General features: G+C 40.1%; 1 protein-coding gene across 2 annotated transcripts; it reads right to left on the bottom strand.

The window, feature by feature from the left end:
• Positions 1–1,641: 1,641 nt before the first annotated feature.
• Positions 1,642–24,114, bottom strand: scarb2b (scavenger receptor class B, member 2b). Of its 2 annotated transcripts, XM_076283525.1 has the most exons (13): positions 23,645–24,114; positions 17,892–18,052; positions 16,489–16,636; positions 16,148–16,342; positions 14,342–14,433; positions 13,677–13,796; positions 9,532–9,710; positions 6,941–7,059; positions 6,519–6,592; positions 6,381–6,432; positions 6,033–6,185; positions 5,421–5,468; positions 1,642–4,019 (listed from the first exon to the last, which is right to left on the bottom strand). In XM_076283525.1, exons 1-13 carry the CDS (start codon positions 23,765–23,767, stop codon positions 3,900–3,902), a joined length of 1,584 nt encoding a protein of 527 aa, XP_076139640.1. In that variant the 5' UTR covers positions 23,768–24,114; the 3' UTR covers positions 1,642–3,899. The 2 variants fall into 2 exon arrangements, with proteins under 2 accessions (XP_076139640.1, XP_076139641.1); XM_076283526.1 differs by lacking the exon at positions 5,421–5,468 and having other exon boundaries at positions 23,645–24,112.
• Positions 24,115–24,978: the final 864 nt, after the last annotated feature.

The raw sequence follows: 24,978 nt of genomic DNA, 5'->3' as shown, positions 1-24,978 counted from the left end.
AAATAAATACATTTAACAAAAGCACTTAGTCTTACAACATCTAATAAAGTAACAGAATACAACTTGCTTTCTACAGAATTTCTACAGATCATCCAGATTCCTGGGTCCCCTCCTGCACATTCTCCTCTTTAGCCCCCAAACCAAGCAGATAATGTGTAAGCATGGGTCAGGATGGGACTCTTTTCAGTATAGTCATCCTTATTTATCCACCAGACTGATCTTGAGTTCAGTTCTTTTTTGTAATAATTCCAATAATTGTGGAGGGTGCTGTATATTGACGTGTCCTCTGCAAATGACAAGCATTTACTTGGCATTGCAGGTACAGTGCAGTAATGTGCTGTACCAGCTGAAAAGCAAGGCTTTCTTTACCTTTCATGGTTGGTAGCTCAGTCCTTGTGATGCGCTGTGCTGATCTGAGCACTACCCTCTGTCAAGCTTTGCGGTCATGGGTGGTGCTGTTGCCATGCCATGCTGCTGCCAGTCAGAATACTCTGAATTTCACAGCAGTAGAAGTTAGTCAGTATTCTGGAGTATACCAAACCTCTGTAACTCCCGAAGGAAGAACCCATCTCGCTGCCTTCCTGACCACTACCTATTCAGATCCTTGCCGGCTCTAGGAATCTCAACCAGCTGACTCTCTCCACTGCTGTGTCCCCAATGTGACTTCCTCTCTGCTGCTTCCAGTAATTCAGGATCAGCTCCTTAGACTTACTGACATTGAGCAGCAGGTTGTTGTCCTCGCATCATGTTAGGATTGTCACCTTTGCTTTGTAGGCAGACTCATCTCCATCTTTTCCGCAGCCGATTATGGTGGTATCAGCAAACATAATGACTGTGTTGGAGCGGTGTGTGGATCGCAGTCGTGAGTGAATAATGTGTACTGCATCGGCACTGAGTGAAGGAGATGTACTGCCCATCCGTATTGCCAGTGGTCTGCCAATCAGGAAGTCTAGTATTCAGCTGCACAGCGAGGAACTGATTTCAGGTCACAAAGCTTCATGAGGCGCCTGAACATACAGTAGGCTATGTAGCTCCAGAAAGAAAATATTCAGAATTTGCAATGCATTAATGCAGTTGTGCATTTTGATATGCTCAACTTACTAACTGTTTAGATATTGCATAAAGTAAGTACTAAGAGCTGTATTATTGAGTGTCATCCATGAACAAGTTGCATCGGTCACAATTGCTTGAAATGGCTCTTGGTCTTTGCCTTCCACAACCTCCTCACACTCTGATTATTTGCATCTATTCTATCAGGTTCTATTTACATCAACTCACCCAGTGCAGTGCCTGTGCATTGTTTATATTGGTGTCATCGCATCACTAGCAACAAGTGTGACCAATTACAGTTACAGTGAGCACTGATGCATGTGCTGGATTTATCTGTAATTGTGCTCCCTATGTGCATCATGGGGTTTTAGTGAGTGAGAATGTGTTTATAGAGTTTTGTAACAAAACAAAAAAAAGTAAATTATATTTGTAAATTGTTTTGTCAAGAGTGATCGTTTTGATAAATGGCCTCAGAGAGTAGTGAACAAAATCAGAAGGCTAACATTTTAAGAAGAGATCAAACTGAAAGTCCAGGGTTACTTACTGACATACAGTTAATATATCTCTCTTCAAACAACAGTGAAACCAGCATAAGTCAAACGTAGTTTATTGTAAAATACAGATTGTTGTTAGTGCAAAAGTATTTAACATGTATGCAGTATAATGCAAAGTATCTAGTAGAAGTGACGGCCAACAATAATGTCATTTATTGACATTACAATACAAAGGTATAAAGGAAACTCAAAATAGTCATGAGCTCTTTTTGTAACATATGAATGTTGACATTGAATGGACACTGAGGGAATAAGGTTCTACAGATGTGGGACTAAAGAGGGAAGTAACTTATTTAAACTTAACTTATGTAAAATATTTATGAACTGAGTATGGAAGAATTACCTTGGGATGTTGGAAAGCCATCTATAACTCTGACCCAGCCCTTATGGCACAGGAGGCATACAAAAGGGTCATCTCTCATAAGAGAGCACTTATATCCTTGGATGGGCTGAAATGTAAAAGTCATTTTTGAAATTAGAACAATTCTCTAGTCTCAATACTATAATAGCACTTCGGACCAAGATGTAGATGAAGTTGTTTTGTAATAGCTTAAGGTTACGGACATTCATTGGGGTACTACAGTAGCTACCAAGAGCTACAACACAGTGTGTGGCCTGTGGGGCACCACATTTGTAACTATGTGCACAGCACACCGAGACACAAAAGGTGCCTATGGACCTGAGATTATCATGCATATACCAAAGCCTGTCCCATCTTATTCACACACAACTCGAGCACACATTATAACACTGAAATAACCAAAATCTAAAGTCAAGATACACAAACAGGAGATTCTTGACGACACTTCAACTTCATTGAAAAATGTAACAAGGAGGATGGTGCAACCTGTGTTCATTCAGCTGGTTTCTGTGCTTTGTAAGCACTGGCTTACACTAAGCAATATCAATAGTGATCAAACGTTACTATTATCAAAAAGAGGCAGAGAAAATGGCAACCAAACCACTCATGGCAAATAGATGCCATGGAACGGAAAAACATATGAATTTAAAACGTAATTACATTAAACAACAAACATTTTTACAGAATGTACAATGACGTAAATATCTGAGACATATTCTGAACTCACACCATCAGATGTACAACCTAAGGTCAAAAAATCCAATTATACAACATATCCATCAAAAAAAATATATAAAGATAAGTCAAGCTGAATTTTACAAGTGAGGCTTACTATGGTTTTTGACACAATTTATTCTATGTTTTTTCTTTTTTTCAAAACAATGCGACAATTTGGCCTCTAAGGTGGAGGGTCATCATACAAGCAAAAAGGGGGAAAGCTGACAAGGAACAAAACAAATCTAATAACTCAACATTCAAAACATGTCAATAGAAGTTGGCAGTCAAACACACCAGCAGAATTCTACCATGGTCATGGCCAAAGAAATGAAATGCATTTGTCTAGTTCTTCTCTTTACTTCGAGACCAAGAAGAGAGAGAACTTGTTTAAAGGAGAGCACATAAGGTTACTAGTGTTTTCAACAGATATCATTAAGACAAGCTCTCTAATTGGCATACAAGCTGGCAGCTGAATGAGACAGATACACTTTCATTCATTCATTAAACAGGAAGGCACAGTTAACAATCTAAAGTGTCCTGCAAGTAATCCTACAGAAGCCCTTTAGTTTCTGTCTACTAAAGGACAGTGTACTTAACACAATCATTAAAGACTGTAATCATGTTTGATACTTGATATTAGCATGGCCTAGCCTGGAGATTCCAGACCCTGGTAATCTGTTTAGTTATCTGTTTAGCTCGCCTCTGGCCCGCCTATATCAGATACGCCGATGTGATTGGCTCCCAGCGATACAAGTGGCAAAAGTAACGTGCATCATTACACATTGCCAGAGTGTCTCGCAGAGACAATTCAAACTGTGTTCTTGCGAGAACTCTGGAGTTTCCAGGGTAGGCATGGCAACAGAAAGAACACTGGCAGTCATCTCTTCATAAAACAAAATTCTAAATTAAAAAATCTCCTTCAAAAACACTATTTGATGGCAATCATATTATATAAAACATCAACACTGCTGTTTTTACAAAACACAACCATGGACAACACCCGGCCTTCTAAAGTATGCAGGGAACATAATGATTTAAACATATAAGCATCATTTCACACAGCAAACATTCAAGGCCGAGCCTAACCTCTCAAAACGTTTTAAAATGGGAAAATAGAGCAACATATTTACACATATTTAACATATAAAGAATGGATCAGCATGTGATGAAAAATGATCATATATACTATTTGGCGCCACACATCTTTGGAATCGTGCTCAAGCACGCTCTGCTTTTACAGGGGTCATGCCAACATAGTTGCCATTTTTCGAGTTGTCAGAGTAGTCCTCCGTTTTGTCATTCACAGGCGAGTAGATTGTGTCCTCCTTAGCAGTCGTCTATGGGGAAAATGATATGAGTACAATAATTTAAATGTGTAGGTATTGCACATGAACCATGTAGAACCCAATATGTAATCATGGCCCGATAATGTCATAAAAAACTATAGCTCCATCAAAATAACTCCTTTGAAAATGTAATAAAACCAAATGCAGCCATAACTTCCCAATAATGAAGTGTCTTTTTTACATGGAGAGACTACATGATTGGGTTTAACCTTATGTTTTCAGAACCCAATGATGTAATAATTTTCCTCGGCAAATAACTGGGAGCCAAGCAGAAGACCTGACATTTAATTTCATTTATTTAATTTCATTTAACAGTCTTCTCGTGTTCTATTCCAAAAGTTTGTAAATCAGCCCTAGTGACTGCTAAACATGGGAGCTTGGAGATAGGTCTGTAGTTATTCAAATCACTTGGGTCTCCTTCTTGATGCAGAGCGAAGATATTAGAATACTTTGTAAATAGACAGTCTGGGTTCAGAGCAGGCCATAGCACCATTACAGCAGCAGCAACTGTTGTGGTAAATTATATAACTACTGCTGTTGATATTAAGAGACATTGTGCAGCTTTGTTTATTGATTTGTGAAAGGCCTCTGACTGTTAATCATAGACTACTGGAAAAAGTGGCCTCTTTGGGTTTCGATGAACTTTCTTTTCAGTGTGTATATGTGACAGGATTAACCTCAGAGGCATTAAGATTAAAAAATGGTGCTCCCAAGGTTTAGTTTTGGGCCCATTATTGGTTACATTTCTATACAAATGATACAATTCTTAATTCTTATGCTTAATGCACCACCTGTAGAGCAAGCAGTATCAAATCTTGTATTAGCATTTGACTGCATGCAGAAATCCTTGAGAAATCTCAAGTTGGCTCTAAATAAATCAAATGTATGATATTTACTAGATCAATAAAGTGTGATCATAAAGGAAAAATCTGGCTGATTTTTACATGGATCTTGATCGCTAGACATCGCCGAGTACTGTCGATAGCAAAATAAATGACCAAAATCGGTGCTACCGAACTGGAGTAAGTGCAGCTAATAGCCAGTGCCTCCAGTGAGTTACAATGCTAGGTCTGGGGGCATCATCTAAATGTGCCTTTTTGCCTCTTAACTCAAAATGTCATTAAAAGTTCTGTGCAACATGAACGGGGCCCTTACGTGACAAAACAATGCGTTTTCAACTCATTAACTGAAGATAATGTCAGTCCAAGACATTCTTCCACACTGAAATCGTAGATTCAGTTTACCACAGTTTACTAAACGATACCCAGTGACACCCAGAATCTACTGCATTCATATGCATATTATGAACAATGTGCTGTTCAAAAAGAAAGGGACAGAGGAAGAGAAATTCACACCAACAGTTGTCAAATGTAGCATTCAGTTAGGACTTACAGGTAAGTAAGGGTAAGCTTCTGAAAAATCAAAGCGTTTCACTTCAATCTGAAAGGACATAGAAAGGAACCAACTAAGAAGCATCAAAACATGACATTTAGTCTACTGGCAAGTGACAGTTAGTACACAGGGGTTAGTCATGTAATTGACATGCTATGAAAAAAGCTGTTAGAATCATGAGGAAAAGACATAACAGCCATAAAGGAGTGTTACATGCTATTGTTATAATGATTAAGTTAACTGAATTGAATATCACAGAGAATTAGTGTTTGATAAAAGAGCAATCAAGAGTAGCCATACATTCATGAAAAAAGATTAGGAAACATATGAGTATAAATTAGGACAAAAGCTACTTTTAACCACTTCCACTTACCAGTGTGATTGCCACCTAACGTCTATCCCAATAATTCCTTAAAAGTGTGATAACTAATCAGCCTGAAACTGTAATATTCCTGTCATAGAAAATCTAACAGGAAATGGAACAAGCCACCAGGGGGTGCTCTTAAGTAAAGTATAAATTTCCATCCAAAACTTGGACACTTCCAGGGGCATAACTGGCTGTCCTGAGCATTTTACCCATTTTCCAACAGGACCACTGATGCAGTCACTTACCTTCTTCTTGTGGAGACGAATGATGAGGATGAGGAGGATGATGACCAGCAACGCGCCGAGGGCAATGATGAAGATAGGGAAGTTGGAACCAATTTTGACGATCAGTAACAGCTTATGCAGCCTAGCTGCTGAGGCGTCATCAACCACCACAGTCTGGCCAGAATGAACAAGATTAATTTAATTGTAGCATATAACCTGAAGGACTGAATGTATGCCCCAACAACAGAACAGGACACCGAAGACAACATTTGTGATTAATATGTGAACATGTTCCTATTGATCTGCACAATAGAATACATAGCAACAGAATGGAGACAACAGTTTGTCGGCTAAATAAGGGTCATTTACCTCATTGAGGAAAAACAGTGGGAAGACTGTTCTGTCGAGTCCACTGGTTATGCTGTGAGAGGGAGAGAGGAGTGTGACGTTAGTTGCACTACCCCATGCTGGGTCAGACTCAGCCTGCTTACAGAGGTCACTACTTACGGGAAACTACTCAGTCTCTCCACCAGGATGTTAAATTGTGCCCTCTTGCTTGCACGAACGATGATTCCAGTGGTCTGTTCAGGGCAAACATACACAAAAGTGACAAGGTGACTTAGGCACTTAGGCAGGGAATTAGGCATAATGCAACCAGTCATTGAAACCCTCCCTTTAAACGGATGGAAGTTAATTATTAACAGCCATAGACCAAACAAAGGACATCTACAAGGGCACATTTTAAAGTCACAGAGGTTCACAGGAATAGCAAGTCACTCTGCCAACAGAAAGCAGTTTTCAACTGTTCTAGCTAATAAATAATCATATTCATAGGTAAATGGAACAAAAACTATTGTACTTCAAATCATACAACACTAGGGGGAGCAATTAGATCTTTTACCACTCAGTCAGAATATTCAGAATCCTACCGGGTTGAGGTCCAAATAGGTCTGGTGGTGCTCCTTCACTGGTGAGATACCATCAATGGCATTGATGTAGTCGTCAGCCCCCAGGTAGAAATGGGGGAATGACACCACTACTGGAACCCCTGAGTTAACACAGGCACAAACAAATATGTCAAACCATCACAGCAGCCAAACAATGTGCCTCAATGGCAACACTTTGCCTTCAGTCAAGTTGCAGTAAAAACTATGCTATTTTACAAAGATGGACGGTAAGTAAGTATTTTATTTTTTATTTATTGAGTGCAACACAAAGATGAAAATGTGGATGATGATGATGGCCTACCATGTCTATCCATGAGTAAAATATATTGTAGAAGTTGACATGTAAAAATAGATGATGTGGAAATGTGAAACCACAGTAAGGGAAGGGCTTTGACGGGCAATAGAAAATAAAAATGTTAAGGAATCTTGTTTACCTTTCTATCTCGCCACAATACTCAATTTCTATATACGGAGGTGGACTGACACGGCAAAACAAACCCCTTTCTATAAATTCCCGCAACATGGCAATTTATGCTCCTCCCTGATGTTTAACTCATAAGCTCAGGGGTACTAAGCGGACTCCTCTAATGGCTCTGTTGACAAAGATAGATACTCAGTCATCGGGTCACAATAAAAATGGATGTCCTACACACTACAGTTCCTTCCTGAACAGATATACAAGCATCCACAAGAATGCTCACGCCCGTCTTATCACAGGGGGCCTTCCCTTTATCCCAGAGGTCACTCTGTGCTCAGTGCGGTCATTTAAAGAGCACCGCGGAGGGAAGCCGAGTGAGGCAGGGGTGTAGATAACTCAGTCTGGCTTATCCATTACAAAAGCAACAGCAGGACCTCTGTACATGGTTTTCCCACAACACCGGTCACGACATGGGCTGGCCACCAGTTCCGAACATTGTGGTGTAAGAAACATTCCAACCTTGCACCCCATGACCTTTAGCCCAGAGAACGCTGGATCCCCTGAGGGGAGATAAAGTGGTTTGAGGGTTACTTAAAGTCATCGCCCGCTATTCTGGTGGAGTTAACCACCAGGCCAACCAAAAAAGGAACTTTTTAAGGACATTTTCAGGAACTGAAACTAAACCACACGGGGGCAAAATGCAAATATGGCAGATTCATAACTAGAATTAGATTCTGCATCACAAATTTGGTGCATGCCCTGTGGCACGTCATGACGAAAAATATGGCAAAAAACTTTGCAACAGCTGAATATAATATAATAACTATGTGACAGGTCCCAAATAACAAAGAGCCTTGTCTATTTCCAACATGAATCCTGAAGGTCATGGCTCTCAGCTGAGATAAAGTCATACCGTCACATGGCTATGTCTGCGCATCTGTGAAACACTCAACATTCACAAAAAATGCTTTAGGGAGTGGACTTCTCTCCAACAGACTTGGTATGTATTTGGACAGTTATTCAATACTTCTCAAATACGGGCTTCAAAGAGCAACAGGTGCTCTGTGGCTCCGCAGGCTGGCGGCCATCTGCTATGCCGCTTCACATCTTCCTTCTCTACCCGCACAGGTGGGGAAAGTGGAACAGAGGTGAGAGTTTTCCCTCCTGCTGTGTTTGACAACAGTGAGTGTCACGACACTCCTAGCATGGTCACCTGAGTGATGTTTCTCTGACAACATCGCTCAAACAACGTCTAGTCAGCAACAAAGCTTAAGGTAATGGTGTCAGTAAGAGTTCAAAAAAGGGTGAGGACCACGATAGTCACACACCGCTGAAGACATTCGGCTCATAATTGGGCGGCTAGGGGGTGGGGCATTATGGCCTTGAGGTAAAAAAAAAAAACAGATTTTCTATTTCACAGACTCTCAAAGTCACATAGAGGCAAAAGCAAAACGAACAATATCTCATTCTGAGGGTAGGTGTCAAGTTACACCACATCATAGAAACATGACTGCTAAATTGTTTCTCTTGTTCTTCTTGTTTCTAAAATAGGTCTCTCCCACATATAAAACACGGGACTGTTTAATAGGAAGTGTTTAATGTCATGCTTCCTGTTTTTCAAAGGAGTTGTATTTCAAATGTGGTGTATGTACCCTTAGATAGTCAGTGGTGTCTTTCAAACACAAAGTTGGCTTGCACTGCTTTATCAGGATGCATTGCTACAGAAACATGGAACATGGGTAGTCAGTCACAACACTGGCATTTCTCAGCTAAAATATTAAATAGCTTATATTAATAGCTATCATAAATAGCTATAGTATCTTCAAAATACACGGCCCCACGTTTGGAATCAAAGAAAGGTGCTATGGTCAACTTTAAAACCCACACCCACACACACACACACACACACACACAGCAGCGATTATAGCGATCCCAGAGCTGAGCTAACATCAGGTGATGGGGTTTAGCATGTTGAAACGGAGCCAGTGGGGCCTGATCAGTTAGCAACGACCCAAATGGCCAATCACATGCGTGGACTCCGAGCAGCAAAGGAGCTCAAGTTCAAACAATTAAAGGTGCAGGCCCCTACAGTTGTTCTCAGTGCTCATGTTTTTCTTTAAAGGGGTCGGGAGGTTTGTGTCCAGACTTAACCTACCTTTCTTACACACGTCCACCTTGAGCACACCAGAGCCCAAACAGTTCTTGGATGACAGGCAAAAGCCTGCGTTGTCAGGGTTCTCCTCGACACTGGCCAGCACAGAACGGGGAGGAGTGAAGCGGTAAGCAGGGATACCCTTCACCTCCACATCCTTGTCAAACTTCATGTAGATGGACCTGTTGTACATAAGATATACAGGACTTAAACCATGTAGCCACATAAACACAAGGCATATCCAATGTACATCTAAAGTAGAAGTCTATGAACTTTCATTCTGCAGAGCTGGTAAGTACCCCTTCCATACTCACTCGGGGAGGGTGAGTAACCCCCAGCGTTGATAAACAAACAAGTTATCTATTATATCTGTGAGATTACCAAGTGCCGACACCATGAAATATCTCCCCATAGCAGTAATGGACCTGAAATATCTCCCCATAGCAGTAATGGACCTGAAAGAAAACAGGATCCAAACAAGGCCCCCATCAAAGCGCTCTCTCCCAACCCAACCCACCACAAGGTCATTACTAGATATAATCTGCTACACTGCCTGGCCTTGCACTTTTGAGATTACCGTGCCAACTATGTGTTCATAAATGCCTTTGGCCGAGTGATTAAGCCTACATTGCATGTACCAAAAACTGGGTTCTCCCACATTATGTCTAAAAAGGCAAAACAAGGGGAAATGTTGTTCAGTACAACAGTCAAACATAGAACATACTGTGTCTGCAATACCATTTTTGATGAAATGAGAGCAAAGGTGAAAATTGACAGGAAATCTCCCGGTGGTGATTTGGCTGATGACCTTCCTCTGAGTACACAAGACTAGGCTAAAGTATTTGGGGGGGGGGGGGGGGCTTGACCAGCATCCAGAAAGAGCAAATATGTATGCCATACCAGCAGAGCAGATTCCTTCCACCTTGAACAAAAGAGGGAGGGTGTGTACGTGTTCAATATCATTGTCAGTTTTTTAGGTCAAGGTTCGCACTCAGAATAGACCCCACCACCACACTCTACGCTTGACCAATAACATCACAAGCATCTTCCATGTAGGTGAAAAGTCATACTGCGATTAGAGGAAGCGATACGTTATGATCTGACATGGAGCACGTATCAAACTCAACTCATGTCTACTAAGGCTAAGCCATGGTAGCAGAGGGACGACCAATCAGCACTGAGCCTGGCCGCTCTTACAAGCAGGCTGCCCAAACAATCACCACACATGATGTCACCCCGCTGTTTTTAAACAACAGATAGCATTTGGAGTCAAACAGTGCAACTACCACTATTACTTTTCTGATATAATATCCATTGAATTATTCCTAGAGAAAACAAATGCACACACACTAATTCTGGCAATGGGCTGCTGCCACAAAAGTATTTCTGCCGTTGCCTCAGAATTAGGGCAAGTGCACACTATTGTCCCATTTGCATTGTAAGTCATCATGCCAAAGTGTCCTCCTACACTGGTGGATGCTCCTTGTGACATCCAGTTTTGCAATAACTACCAGAATTACAATAAAATTATTACAATTCTCGTTTATTGCAAAACTGGTTGCAAAATGTGTGTTTCCAACCAGTTTTGTAATAAACCAGAATTGCAATAAAATATTTTCAATAGTAAAGAAGTCAGTTGGAAATCACTAGTCGATAAAATAGGGAATCTATTCATCATCTAATTATATATCATTTATGGTTGTTTTCTCAATCATTTAGATTTGTATATTAACCGTCCTACACAACTCTAAATAGTCAATATTTCAATAATTTCAATAATTCGGATCTGTTTTTCATATGTCCTGTCCTACGCAGTAACATAAAAAGGGACATCTGCATACATTCTACAAACTCTGAAATAAAGTTATGAAATCTTGTTTATTGCAAAAATGTTTTCAACCCACTTTTGCAATATACCATAATTGTAACTAAATATTTCTTTCAGGAATCACTTATGCAACTCAAAAAAAGCTGTGTTAGGAAGGGTACAGAAGAAACAGCAAACACAATCAAATTTAAAGGCATATGACCATGTTGTCTGTACAATGACAGACCTATATTCCTATATTCTGTTTATGTAGGCTAATAATTTGTGAATGTAGACGGCACAATGAAAATAAATAACTTATAGAAATTAACATTGTGAGACACTTATCTCTTCTATGATCTCATTCCAGAAAGATTTTCTTTGACTTGTTAGTTTTTTGAACATTCATATTATCTAATGACATAGCAAACTAATTGAATCCACATATCCTTGCACTATGCGAAACTATTTTCCACTAGCCTAAAACCGTGAGACTGAAAGCTAATTGCGTTCATGTTCTTCTTAAAGTGACAGGCACTCAATTAGACTTACACACCACAAATGTAATGATATTAAAGACAAGTGTAGCCTAATAATTTAAATATCAATATGATGTATTCAAATGACTGAATATTTTTTGCTATTCGTAATTATGCAGATCATAAAATACTATAAATAATAAACAATATATATAAAGTGTATATGAATTCCAAAATATGAAATAGAAACCTATGACAACCATCATTTTCTGTGTGTGTGTGTGTGTGTGTGTGTGTGTGTGTGTGTGGAGGGTCAATCAAATTCTATGATTGCCAGTGATGTGAATGATCACACAATATTCAATATTACTGATAGCGTCAAGGTGGTAGGGGCCCCCAAACCAAATAAAAAAAAATTGCAAAAGTATTGAAATCGAGATTCTTCACTTCGTATTGATATTGAAACAATAATGTTGGTATTGTGACAACAGGAGTGTCCCCACCAAAGCTTAGACCAAACCTACGCCCTTGTGGCATAATACATCGGGTAATTAAATTTATCTATTTCAACTTTCATAAGACAAATATCAAATTCTGAAAATATCAAAGAAGCAAGATGCTTCAAACACATCTTGAAGCTAAAGAACCATTTTATTCCATTATATTAAGGTTGAAAATTAAATGCAATGTAAAATAATAATGTAACTGATTGATTAATATGTAATAATGTAATTTATTTCCTTTGACAAATATTTTGTTAACAATATTTGCGTAGTCCCTCAGAGTGTACAACAAAGATATATATCACTAGCACATTACAAGCCAGGGAATGCTCTGAGCTGTTCAACAAAATATCTGCATGTCCTTATCCTCCTTGGCTGTTCTGGATTAAAAACTGCAGTTTTTGCAAAAAATCATGGGAGACAGCTGACATTTAACATTGAAAGATAAAACTAGCGAATGGAAATCCTGGGAATGGCCTTCAGTATATTTAATGAGTATATTTAATGAGTCCATCAGACACATCTTGCCCAGGCTTTATTGCTTGCAAAAACAACTTCCATGAGCCAGGTTTGTGCTTTTTTAAACAAGATCATAGAGATAGTCTACAGGCTTCCGAAAAGTGTTTAAATAATTCCCATGCGTCCAATAAATGTATCCGTCTCAAAACAAAAGAAAGGATGTTTATAGAATAATCTGGCCACAGAGCTAAGGTACCTTTGACACCATTCACTCTCTCACCGGGTACAAAGTGATTTCCATTCCATGGAAAACCCTTAAACTGAACATTTGCTGCCAAGTGTCAGAAACACCCATCAGTAGCTATCAGGCATGCAAACTAGTCAGGGGTGCAAAAGGTGAGAAGGGCACGCAAAGAGGGAAATAGTCGTTTCATAGCATAACAAGCGCGAATGACATTGTTGGCAATAGTGCATAGCTTCCAGTGGCGCTCTGACAACACCAATATGTGTTTGCGTCTGCGCGTAATTTGTACAATAGTAAACTCAGCTCACGTTGACCCCCCCAAATATTTTCTCTTCGTATTTGCACAAACCACGTAAGTCACTCATTTTGAATTCAAAACGCTGAATTTCGCCGAAAGGTGAGGAGTTTGCATGCCTGAGCTATGGTGGTGACTGAGATCCTCAGTACATTTATGACGGTATGTTAAATCTGCTAAATCTGCTAGTCTGCCCTCTAGCCAGTTTCAAATTGGTTACAAATGTTTTGGCTTCCCATGCAGTATCGGCCAAGCAGTTTCAGTCATTCAGTTCTGAGGAAATTGCTGGACTGGAGCAGCTGCTCGCAGGTCCAAGATCAGCCTCTGCGCTGTGTGATCACGTTTATGAGCCCCAACATACCTGCACAGGTCTGGGGTGAAAATATTAAGGGTTTCCTCCTTGGTCAGGTACGCGTGGAAGGCACTGCCATCTGAGCCCTGGATCAGGTTGCTGTAGTTTGATCCCCAATATGTCAGCTTCCTAGAAAAAAGATTTATACAGAAAGGCAGATTCATGTAAAAGAGAAAAAGTGCAACACCCGTTTAATAGCTACAAGGCCACACATAACTATCCAACAATGGATACAATAATAAATAGACAAAAGCGTATTAAAGATCACAAGGACAAAGTATCAAAAATAAATCCCTAAACTCAGAAGTAGGCCTTCATGCCTCTTGATGACTCCCCTCCCACCCGACTTCCAACCACCAGAGGATGTCTGGCCATTAATACCATGGAGACTGGAATGCTGAGGCCATTAATACCATGGAGACTGGGATGCTGAGGCCATTAATACCATGGAGACTGGGATGCTGAGGCCATTAATACCATGGAGACTGGAATGCTGAGGCCACAGCCTAAGGACCTCTGGCCTCAAGAACACTAGAGGCAAGAGTCATGGGAAACAGCACTGACCCTCGAGGGAAACGCATTCCACACTGATTTTATAGAAAGATTGTAGCACAAACTGTGCTCAGAGTGCACTGATGTTAAGATGCTCAGACGACAGATGAAAGGTCATTTACCTTTGACCTTTCCAAGTGTCTACACGACCATAGTCCAGATAGTCTTCCTCTCCAGTGAGGTACACAAATTCTCCATCATGGGATCCATTTTTCTGCAGAGTGATGAAAGAATTGTGCATCAGCATTATACATGTGCATGTACATGTGTATTTCTTATGTTCATTTGTGCTTTTGTACTCATGTGTACTGTATCTCTTGTTTCTTTATGCGGTGCATTCTTAGGGTTCTAATCGAATGATTAGAATTCAATAGGAGACTTTCCAGACACCTTTGTTTATTCCCAGGTGTGGCTCTTTGTCTGTATACTACTGTAGGTGAGCAGGGATGTGGGGGCTTTCACACCCCCCACGTATGGCTGCTAGCATTGGCCCTGTGCAAGTTGGGGTGCTCCTAATTAAAGACCGTCTAGGAGGCTCAGTTAGAAGAAGGAGTCAAGCCCCCCTTGTTTGTAACATCCTTAAGTAGGGATGCACGATATATCGGCGGCCGATATATTATTGGCCGATAAGTGAAAAAATGAAAATATTATTATCGGTCCGATAACAGAATATGCGTTCATTTGGGAATCTGTGCATCTCAAAATCCTCTCGTGAATGATCCGCCATTTAACCTTACCAGAGCAGAGCTCAGGCCTATCTAGAGTCATCTTGTGCTGATGTGTTTGCACTTTACCGCGCTGGTCGGGGAAACAAATAGCCTAAACAAACTCGTTAGTGGGACGAGTAGGCCTACATAAGTAGGCCTAGTTCTAAGTTGTGTTTTAGTATTATATTTGCATTACTTTAGCTTGGGTTTTGTATTATTACCTAGAAATATGCTAACCATTCCTGCTTCAGTTCCAGACAGGTCATCATTATTAAAACCTTCGGGGCTAACCCCTTTCATTTCTGCTGCAGCAGGTTGTGCGCAACAGAGTAGACGGACATAAGATACAGTCTGAGGAGTTGCAGCTTTATTCAGTTACCCGCAGTTGAAACTAAACCTAAGTTTACCTCACAAACTCTGATTTGGTCGCTATACTGTAGCTTATTCCCAGCTGAGCCGTTTATGAGTGTTTAGTCCTAAATGAAAACAATTCATACTCTCTATCCACTCACTCGCAATTCACTGATGTCAGGTTCACTTAAAGGAGCCACACATACTGTAGGGCTAGGCTACTGTTATGTTGACTGCTGTACTATTGAGGACTATTATGAGTTCTGTCCATCATTTGGTGGTAGGTAAAATTACTGCAATAAAATTATGCTTATTAAATGCTTTCCCCAAATCACTTTTCACAATTTTTTTTCAAGAGTAATATTATCGGTTATCGTATCGGTATCGGCCACAACAAACCAATAAATATCGGTTATCGTTATCGGCCCTAAAATTCCATATCGGTGCATCTCTATCCTTAAGTTTAGGATTTCTCATGTATAGTTAGAGATGCTGGTGAATCTTTAGGGTGAAGCTTGTGTCTCTCTCGATGCACATCATTGAAAGAATAAAGCCTGTTTCCTGATTCACCATCATTCTGACTGAGTTTCCAGACAACTGTGGTACTAGGAAAATGACCATCAGTGATAACACACACACTGTGCAATACAAATGTGCAATGGATAAGATGGTTCAGGCACTCTTTACACATCATAGCTTACACATCATAGCTTATTCAGATTTTCACAAGAATGTTTACGCAAAGGTCACTTGTTGCAGTAAAATTAATGCATTCTCAATATCTGCCTTCAATATGAATTGAAACAAAGATCCTGTGATTCAAAGGCTGAACAACAGTCTTGGATGAGATCTGTGAAAAAAAAACCTTACATTTATCATGAAGCCGAAGTCCTTCTCAACATCTTTCTTTAAGGCAGAGACCTTCTTCAGAAGGGGGTCTTCATAACCCCACAAAAGCTCGCTGACAGTGCGTGTTGTAAGTATTCCAGTAATATTAAGCATCTTCATCCAAGCTTTGACTGCTGGGGTGATGAAGAAACTACCTTGCACTTTGTTCATCACGGCCTATTGAAGAGCAGATTTCAAAAGAATCATAAGTAAAACCAGACTAAAGAGACATAAACTGATGGGTCAGAAATAATACCAGGAAGAGATGAAAGCATGCACACACACACATACACAGTTGTAACAATGCTTATTACAGGTCTTACCACAGCCGGGACATTGACAGAAGTAATGAGATCAACCTCAGGGTTCCCCTTTGATTTCTCAGGCAAGAACACAAAGGTTTTGGGGGTATAGGCTGCCACTTTGGTCCCATTCGCCACAAACGTGACATTTTCTTTGGACCTATACTCCCTAGTGATGAAAAGAGAGGGGAACTATTTGAGGCACCAAGAAGGGAGGAATGTGTGTGCATTATCCTTAAAAGACACAGAGAACCAAACCATGTAAGGCATACCTATATCCATCCATCCTTTCATACATACATGCATGTATATGAAGAGTTTGGTTCCAAAATACTATATTCTCCATTTCAATGAATTTTCATAAATCATTTTTTTACATTTTGTTTTCCAGATAATGTCAGTGGAACTGTAATTGGGTTATTGCTATTGATTTCCTCTACTCAATCAAAACAGCATAACTGCAATTTTATTGATATTACCTGAAATACACAATTAAATAACTGTCTTGACTAAATGACTTATTAATGTTTTTAAAAAATGGAGATATAGTGTTTTGAAACCAAACTCTTCACACGTATATTGTCTGTAAAAATTAACTCATTTTGTTTCCCACCAGTTACTGTGACTGTCAGCTCACAGCCTTGTGGGCACAGCACAGGCCTGGCTTTTCAGAACTTCGCCATAGAGCAGGAAATGACATGTTTATTACATGCCTGGAGTTACTGCGAAAGCATATTGCCTGCCAACTTATCAGTGGTGTAAGCTAAGCTGCTAGCACCAGGAATAAAAGGATTAAGAGACAGGTCAGATTGCATAACGTGTAGCAGATCCTTGGCATGACTCACACACACGTAGAGCTCAAACAAAGTTGGGGGAATGTCCATGTTTACACAGAGGGCCATGCGTGAAGAAGTGAGGCATGAACCTGTACCCCTAACTGTCACATATCAAGTTCTTGGCTTGCATTTTCCATACCAACCACTAATACAAATGATATATAATGCCAGTATGTCCTCTAAATTGCAGAATAGTATTTTTTTTTTTTCAGGACGATTTCCAGTATTTACCTCGGCACGTTCCTATTGGTGTTCACCAGAGGCAACAATGACTCACGAAAAGGAAGCTAGAGGGTAGATTATGGCTGTAATACCCGATGTAAGACGGCTTTGGCAGACGCAGCACCTTTTCACCAGTGCTCCTTCACAGTTCTAGCACTTGTATACCTCATCAAAAAAACACACTCAATACATTTCTATGATGCATCTCAGAGAACAATCAGAAATGTACAGTCTAGAATTTTCAGTGACTGACATCACTATGAATGGACAGGCCATGACAAAGTACAAACAGTCTCCTTTGACCTAGGCAGACATCAATAAGTTGAGAGGTTGTTACTATGACGACTCATGTGTTGTCATGCCTACCTGTAAGTATATGGTCCAACCTCAACAACACGTGGCTTGGCCAGTCCAGCAAGATATTCATCCGGGTTGGTAACATTGAAGAAAAAGAACTCCATGAAAACTGGGGGTGGAGGATTCTTCCAGCTGTCAAACACCTTGCTGCCTTCAGTAAGGGTGATCTCCTTTAAAAGTAGAAACAAACAACAATTCATGCTGATGACTTGTAAGGCTGTATTTCAGTTTGAACTTCAGGTCTTTTACAAGACACCAACAGGGACATGATCACTATTGGAAGTCCTGGTGCCCACCTGTAAACTATATATAAAAAATGAAGACAAATTGAACAACCAATATGTTTGCAAAATTATATGAATACTTTATGAATGGTTTGCCAGACAGTTTTATGAATGGCTTGCCAGACAAAGTCGATATGTTGGGTTCTGTCTACAAGCATATTAGGTGAAACACAGCATGACACAGTACTACACTGCACAGTACAATACTCTGATACAGGCTGATGGAGTAAATACTGGGTGCAAACCATACTTTGTTTACAGTGATTAATAGAACAGTATTTTTAAGCCATTGTCATTATGCGAATGGCCCAATAAAGCCGAGCGGCATGACTTACACAGCAGTGGCATAAACTGCCAAGTCAAAGAAAACTCTGGTCATTGGAAACCCATATCCATAAATTGAAAGAATAACTTCATAATCCATTTGGACACAAATGACTGCACATATAGGCCTACTGTATAATCTACAAAATCCAAATACTAACTAAATACCAGTCAACAATATAACAAAATACTACCTCTGTATGCCATTGGCAGCTTGATATACGTGACTTTACCAGGAATCTATGTTTATGACACAAAATGCTATAGATTCTAAGGAAGAGCAGTTCCTTAGGGCTAAAGATATCTTCTTTAGGCCTGGTGTAAGCCAGAAGTTTAAATAAATTCACCTCTAGGCATTAGTAAGTAGACAGGTCTTCTCAGCAGACACATCATTTGCATTGCCATATACCTGAATTATGGTTGAATGTGGGTCAAGAGTTCAAAGCTGGCATCACATCTCCAATGCCAGTCCTAAAGCCAGGCTGTTTTAAACAGTGGCATAAGACCCACCGTCGAGCTACAGTAGCCTAAAAAACTTGAAGAGTGATTGTGAATTTCAGTCTGACATAGCACAAACAGAACTTATTTTAATGTCTAAAGCCAAGTGGGCTGTATTCTAATAAATAGTCTGGTCCAAAATCCAAAGTTTGGTGGGGGGCTGGCACACAAATAATCAAATACAAAAAGTAGGGTAACCAAACATTACATAACCTAAACTTGTTTTAGCAGATAATGACCAAATAGAGTAAACTCTGTTTTATATTTTTTTGACAGGCACGCGTGCTCAGCAAATGAACGAATGCAGCGATGAGCTAACAAAACCTGGTCAAGTGAGAGACCAAAGCGTTTCACAGACCATGACATGCACCATCTACGTGGTGCAACTCACAGGTTTGCCCTTGACTCTTAAAGTGAATGAGCTGGACATTGATCACAGGGGGCAGTTGCCCCTGCCAGCTGCCCCACCACGTGGACTGCTGGGCAAGAAACACTCTGAAACTGGGCCAAAAACTATGAGAGGTAATGATTGTGACATTAGATTGCTTGTGTTGACATACTTTGTGCCCATTTATTACTACGCCACTGCTCCTCTGCTACTTGAAAGGAATGCAAATGCACACACACCTGACTTAGTTTTGACTGAAAACTTTGAATACAGTGTGCTACCATTGGTAAGCTGTCTTTCAATTGCAAATTACTAGTATCGCTGTAATGATCTTTGCAACATCCTTTACAGACTAGAGGTAGCAGAGAGGAATCTTACTTTAAAAGCATTTCAGCAGTTTCAGGAGTTTCTGGATGTTGGCTATAACCCAAATACATTTCTGTTGCTGTCAAGCCTGGCTTTTTTGATGAATTAGGTGAGTTTCACGGACATGGATTAAGCGTAGATGTAAATTAAACGAGAATGTAAACGAAGATGTCCACAAAAAAAGGCTTCAGCATGGGAATAAATGGGGGAACTCTGTTCCCCGTTGGTCGAAAGGGGTGTTCCTCTCTTCAAAACCTCCTTAAGATACCAATTCTTCTGAGAGTACACCTCCTCTCCTAACCCTAACAACTGTACTTCTTCATGCCTTGATTTAACTTTACTTGAACGGCCATTCTATTGTATGCCTTGATTTAACTTCACTTCAGAACGCTCATTCTATGTTATGCGAGTAGTACTTATTGCTGCACTAACATGTCCTAGTCACACTGTAAATTGACTGTCCACTTTTTTGTAAGTCACTTTGGATAAAAGCATCAGCTTTATTACTAAATGAAAATGTAACCATTCTATGTTTGATTTCATGATACAGTAGGACTCTGAGATCCGTCTCTTGACTCCATAAGCAAGCCTGCCACAATGGTTTACAAATTAAGAGCAAGGTTATCAAGCGGCAAGGTTATTAAGCTGCAATTGTTAGATTTAGCCATTTTCACAACAAAAAATGTCAAAACAACTAATCTGAAGACTCTCACAACTTTGGCAGCATTCATTTCTCTCATCAGGTGACAGAAAAAAATCCCCTTTCCCAATCTGCCTTTGGTGTTATAGAGGAGCCTATTAAGCTACAAATCTATTATGCAGCTCTGTCAGCTCTGTTGTGTGAGTGCAAACCCCATGCCATGCCTTATTGCTGTGGTCTCAGCTCAAGAACACTCTGTATCCAAAAATATAAGAATGAATACCCCTATTGTAACCTATAATAATATATCTGACATTCATCATAATCACTAACCATAAATCGATGTGCCTTTGTGTTTTGGTTTGACTTTTGGTGTGCTTTGCCTTTGGCCCAAAAAAGGTTGAGAACCTTTAATGTTTTTATTAAACAATAAAGTTACAGCCTGGGGCCTTTATGATCTGATGAAACACACACATGATTTCCACCAGTTCTGTGATTTGGGTTGGACAACTCGGCAAAAAACTTAAAGGGACCATATGTAATATTGTGGCCAAAACTGGTACTGCAATCACTTTCAAATTACTGTAGAGTGGTGTATCCCCTCCCCCTCCCCCCAGACTCGAGGTTGCCAACCCGGATGCCGAAACACTACTGACTTTGTGATTAGTAGATAGGTAGAGGGTGGCGCATCAGGCCAAAACTCAACATGACATGACAAAACACAACATCAACATCAGTTGAGGGCTGCAACTTTACTTTTTAAATGACAATATCCTGGCCGGACTACTGTTGTCAGTGATATAAGTATTTGAAATTTACATGATTTCTTAATGTCTAGTGACATATCAGGGCCATTTTATGAGGAATTGAAATACATTTCTTACATACGGTTTCTTTAAGAAAAGCTTTAAAAGCATGACATTTCCAAATATATTAAAATACATAAGTTAGCAGGCATGGCAAGTGTTTGGCTGTGCTCTTGTGGGTGTGTGGGTGCTGTTGTAGGTGTGGGTGTAAGGTTTTTGCAAGCCTATTGGATGGTTAGATTACTAGTTTTTGACCAAACGCCTAATAGCTGCTTTATCTACTGATTACTACAAGGCTATGACGTCTCTATACTTTACCAGAGATACAACTTCCAACAGCCAATGATAATGTAATACAATTGTTGTCCTTCCTGTTTTCAAAGAGGACACAGGCCCTTTCTTTTTTTCTTTTTCTTTTTCAGGAAGTATAAGGCCAACAGCTAGACCAGAAAATCAGTCTACAGTACCAGCCTACGCTTTGAACACACAGACTGACTTTGCCACTGCCAGTCAGTAAGCAAGTTTTCCATGAATGCTGATTCTAGCGTGAAACCTGAAATTAAGAATGTACTATGGATTGCACTCACTCTTACACAAACATAAACTCAGCAAGTTTACAGCCACAACAGTATGCTAAAAACAACTGTCCCAAAAAGAGAACAGAGAGCCAAAACAAGTCTTTATTTGATGAACATACAAGTGTGACACTTGGAACTTGGATGAACAGATGTGTGTGCAACAGACTAATACGTGCAGGGTAACCAAGTTGAGGGGGACAATGAGGATGAGAGCTAACTTGGTAGAGTATACCTTACAGTAACAGGCCCGATGTGATTATGTGATTACACTTCATAATCACACTGTGCATGCAGACATTGTGAAACACACTAGCATTCACTCTAAATGAGCATATTACAGCTCTCAGGCTTCTGAAATGGCATAGTTAGCATTACTTTATATGCACCCATTGTCCTGAGATCACATGACACTGTGCACCACCATTCTCTGATAAACTAGGCTTACTTTGCTTTTTGCTTCTTCCATGTAATTTTCCTGGAAGGAAAGTTCGTCCAAACAATTGCCTTTACTCTGTTTTTTTATACAAACTAATCTATTCTAATTTCTAGATCTTAGGGCTTTCCTACAAGACCTAAACAGAGCTATAAAAAGCCTGTAATGACAAATGAAGGCACAGAAATAACCGGCACCTGTGTCATTTCCTCAAACCCTAAACTACTTCTTTGGGAACTCTAACCAGGTTGGCAGGAAGGTGGCACAACAGCAGCATTCTAAGACCTCTGTACCCAATGAATTTACAGAGCAGTAGGCTAGGGTCTCAATAAAATTAAACCAGAAGTTGAATCAGTAAATGAAAAATGGCAAGTTAATACAGGGTTTACTTGAGCAACATGATGGTAGCGTAAAGAAAAGGGCAGAGTTTTCTTCAGTGGTTATATACAGTGAAGTACTAACCCTAGTTTTATTACAGGCTGCCTTCACTTGCCTTTGCAGCTATTCCACCGCAAAGGACTTGAAAGAACCAAAAGAGGGCGGGGAGACCCCCAGATCCCATTTTTGCAGATTAGAAAGCAGCAAAGAAAAGCGAGTCATGGGGACAGGGCAATGGGAGGATGTATTGAATGCATAACAGTGAGTAAACCAAGAAGGTCTGCATAACTACATTTTATTTGCTTGAAAGTCTCAAGGTAGCCAACAGAAGTTATTTGTCCATCGGAAAGTAGCCTATGTTGGGAAAAGTATACAAATATGTGATGTAAAGATGTGTGCAATAGATAGGAACAAAATCACTGAAGTTCTCCACAGGGACACTACCACATAGCTGATGCTCATCCAGATACATTATTGCCTCTCTCAAGCTGGTTGTCTTGCATGTGCTATGCCTACTAAGTAGATGTAGCATAGCCTAAATATCACCCCACTTGCACACGCCTATGCACATGGCAGAAGAGGAAGAGCACTATCTCTGTACGATGTGTTGTACGAGCAGGTGGGCTCCCTACGTACAGGCTTATCTCAAGAAAGAGGTTTGATATAGGCCTAATGGAAATTGAACTCTGGAACTTATCACCATTCATCCACTGACTAATTTACGATTAAGGATATACTGCCGCACACCTACCCACTCCAATCTGATTAGACAAACCAAACCAAGTTTGGCGAAACCACGCTGCAAGCGCTCAAGTATGTTTACACATCTCGTTTAAGACTGCACCAAATGGGCTAACATTAACATGCTGAGTTAAAACAACAACGGATGAAACAAATCTCTCTTTATCACATTAGTGATGGATAACAAATCAACAAGCAAGCTCAATATTATATTGTTATTGTGACTAACATTATCCGTAGGCTAGCATTCTAAACGTTAACGTACAGTGGGTCCTACAACCTGTTGATCAGCCCACACATGTGAGTTAATGTTTCATTCAACTTACCCCCTTCAGTCGCTTGGTCATTAATCCTGGAAACACATCTGCGATCATCAGAGCAATGCCGACTATTAACAAATGTGTTGCGATAATGCCAGTTGCATAGATGCAACAAGATTTCCGCATCATGGTTGAATAGCTGCTAAGTGTATGTTCGAACTTTTTTAAAACCAGTTAATGGTGTCTAACATAGGCTACTATGCTTAAGTTACAACGTGTATCGCCAGAAGTCTGTTAGTTCGAAAAGTTTAATTTGGTGTTCAGACGTTGGGTGGAAAGGGGAGAATATAGCTAGGCTACGCCACTGAACTGAAATGAATTGGTTGCTCTAACGTTATTCCACGTTGACCTAACGGTATCTTTTTTAATAGTCAGCTATCTCGCCCGCCGAGCACCAAGCGTTCGCGCAAGATTCAGCCGAAGTTAGCCGAAGTTATCCTCAGTCCCCCTTCACTGAAAACACAACTGACAGGCACGGCCGTTTTGTCAATGTAGAGTCTGTGGGCGTATAGTATAATCCAGCATGCCAATGAATGTTTGCAGTGGGCTGCGAAGGTCATACACTGTGAAAGAAGGACTCTGATTGGACTTGACGGCAACGTGGTTCCTGCCCCCAGAGCCCTGTAGTGGACCGTAGTGGACTCGTGCACTCAGTCAGTCATCTCTCTCAGCACATAGACGGTATAACCAACCCATGATGAGAATGTAGGCTACATAAGATAAGAAGAGACCCACCTCATATGAACTGATTGTTCGTGGAACTGACTGTTTAATTAATAGTAATTTCACTGTAGCCTATTTACTGGTGTGTCAAACTTTTGTAACTCGCAACCACAGTTTAGGAGCTGCTGAGAACAACACCTAACCTATTAGTCTTGCAAATTTGTTGGTTCTTCAGACTATTAAAATAATACTTTTTTATTTCCAGAAAAATAATTAAATGAAAAACAATTTTCTTATCTGCAAGTATTTAGTATGGAAAGTTTATGAAAAAGAGAGAAATTTGTCCAAAGATGACAAGCATGTTAAAGGCTATCAGACCACCTCCAAGAAGTCATGTTCCTGTGACTTCAACACGTTTGTTCAAACAGGACTATAGCTAAGTGAAGTCACGATCCTTCAAGGAGAAAGTACCTTTGGACTTGAAACTGGAATTTTGGCAGGTCACATAGACCTGGACACAGAGATGGGCAAAAATACATCAAAATATATTTTCAAATAAAATAATATCCTAATTTTAGGTGTATCAAAATAAACTACAAAATACAGTAGCCACTATGTATCAAAATAAAATATTGTATTTTGAAAATACTAAAATTACCCCCTAAAGGGAGCACAAA

This window comes from Alosa pseudoharengus, unplaced genomic scaffold (genome assembly GCF_046254945.1).
Source record: "Alosa pseudoharengus isolate Yale_2024_CS ecotype anadromous, Long Island Sound unplaced genomic scaffold, YU_APseudo_1.1 YU_APseudo_1.1_scf_14, whole genome shotgun sequence".
NCBI lineage: Eukaryota > Metazoa > Chordata > Actinopteri > Clupeiformes > Clupeidae > Alosa > Alosa pseudoharengus.
Note: the sequence above shows the minus strand (reverse complement) of the source record. Positions and strands in the feature narration are given on the sequence as shown.

Excerpts from the sequence above, each read along its gene's own strand:
- scarb2b (XM_076283525.1), bottom strand. The coding sequence starts at position 23,767 with ATGATGCGGAAATCTTGTTGCATCTATGCAACTGGCATTATCGCAACA. Across the intron at positions 14,434-16,147 it reads ACTTCGGCTTCATGATAAAT|AAAAATGGATCCCATGATGG; the intron begins GTAAGGTTTTTT and ends ATCACTCTGCAG. Across the intron at positions 13,797-14,341 it reads GACACTTGGAAAGGTCAAAG|GAAGCTGACATATTGGGGAT; the intron begins GTAAATGACCTT and ends TCTTTTTTCTAG.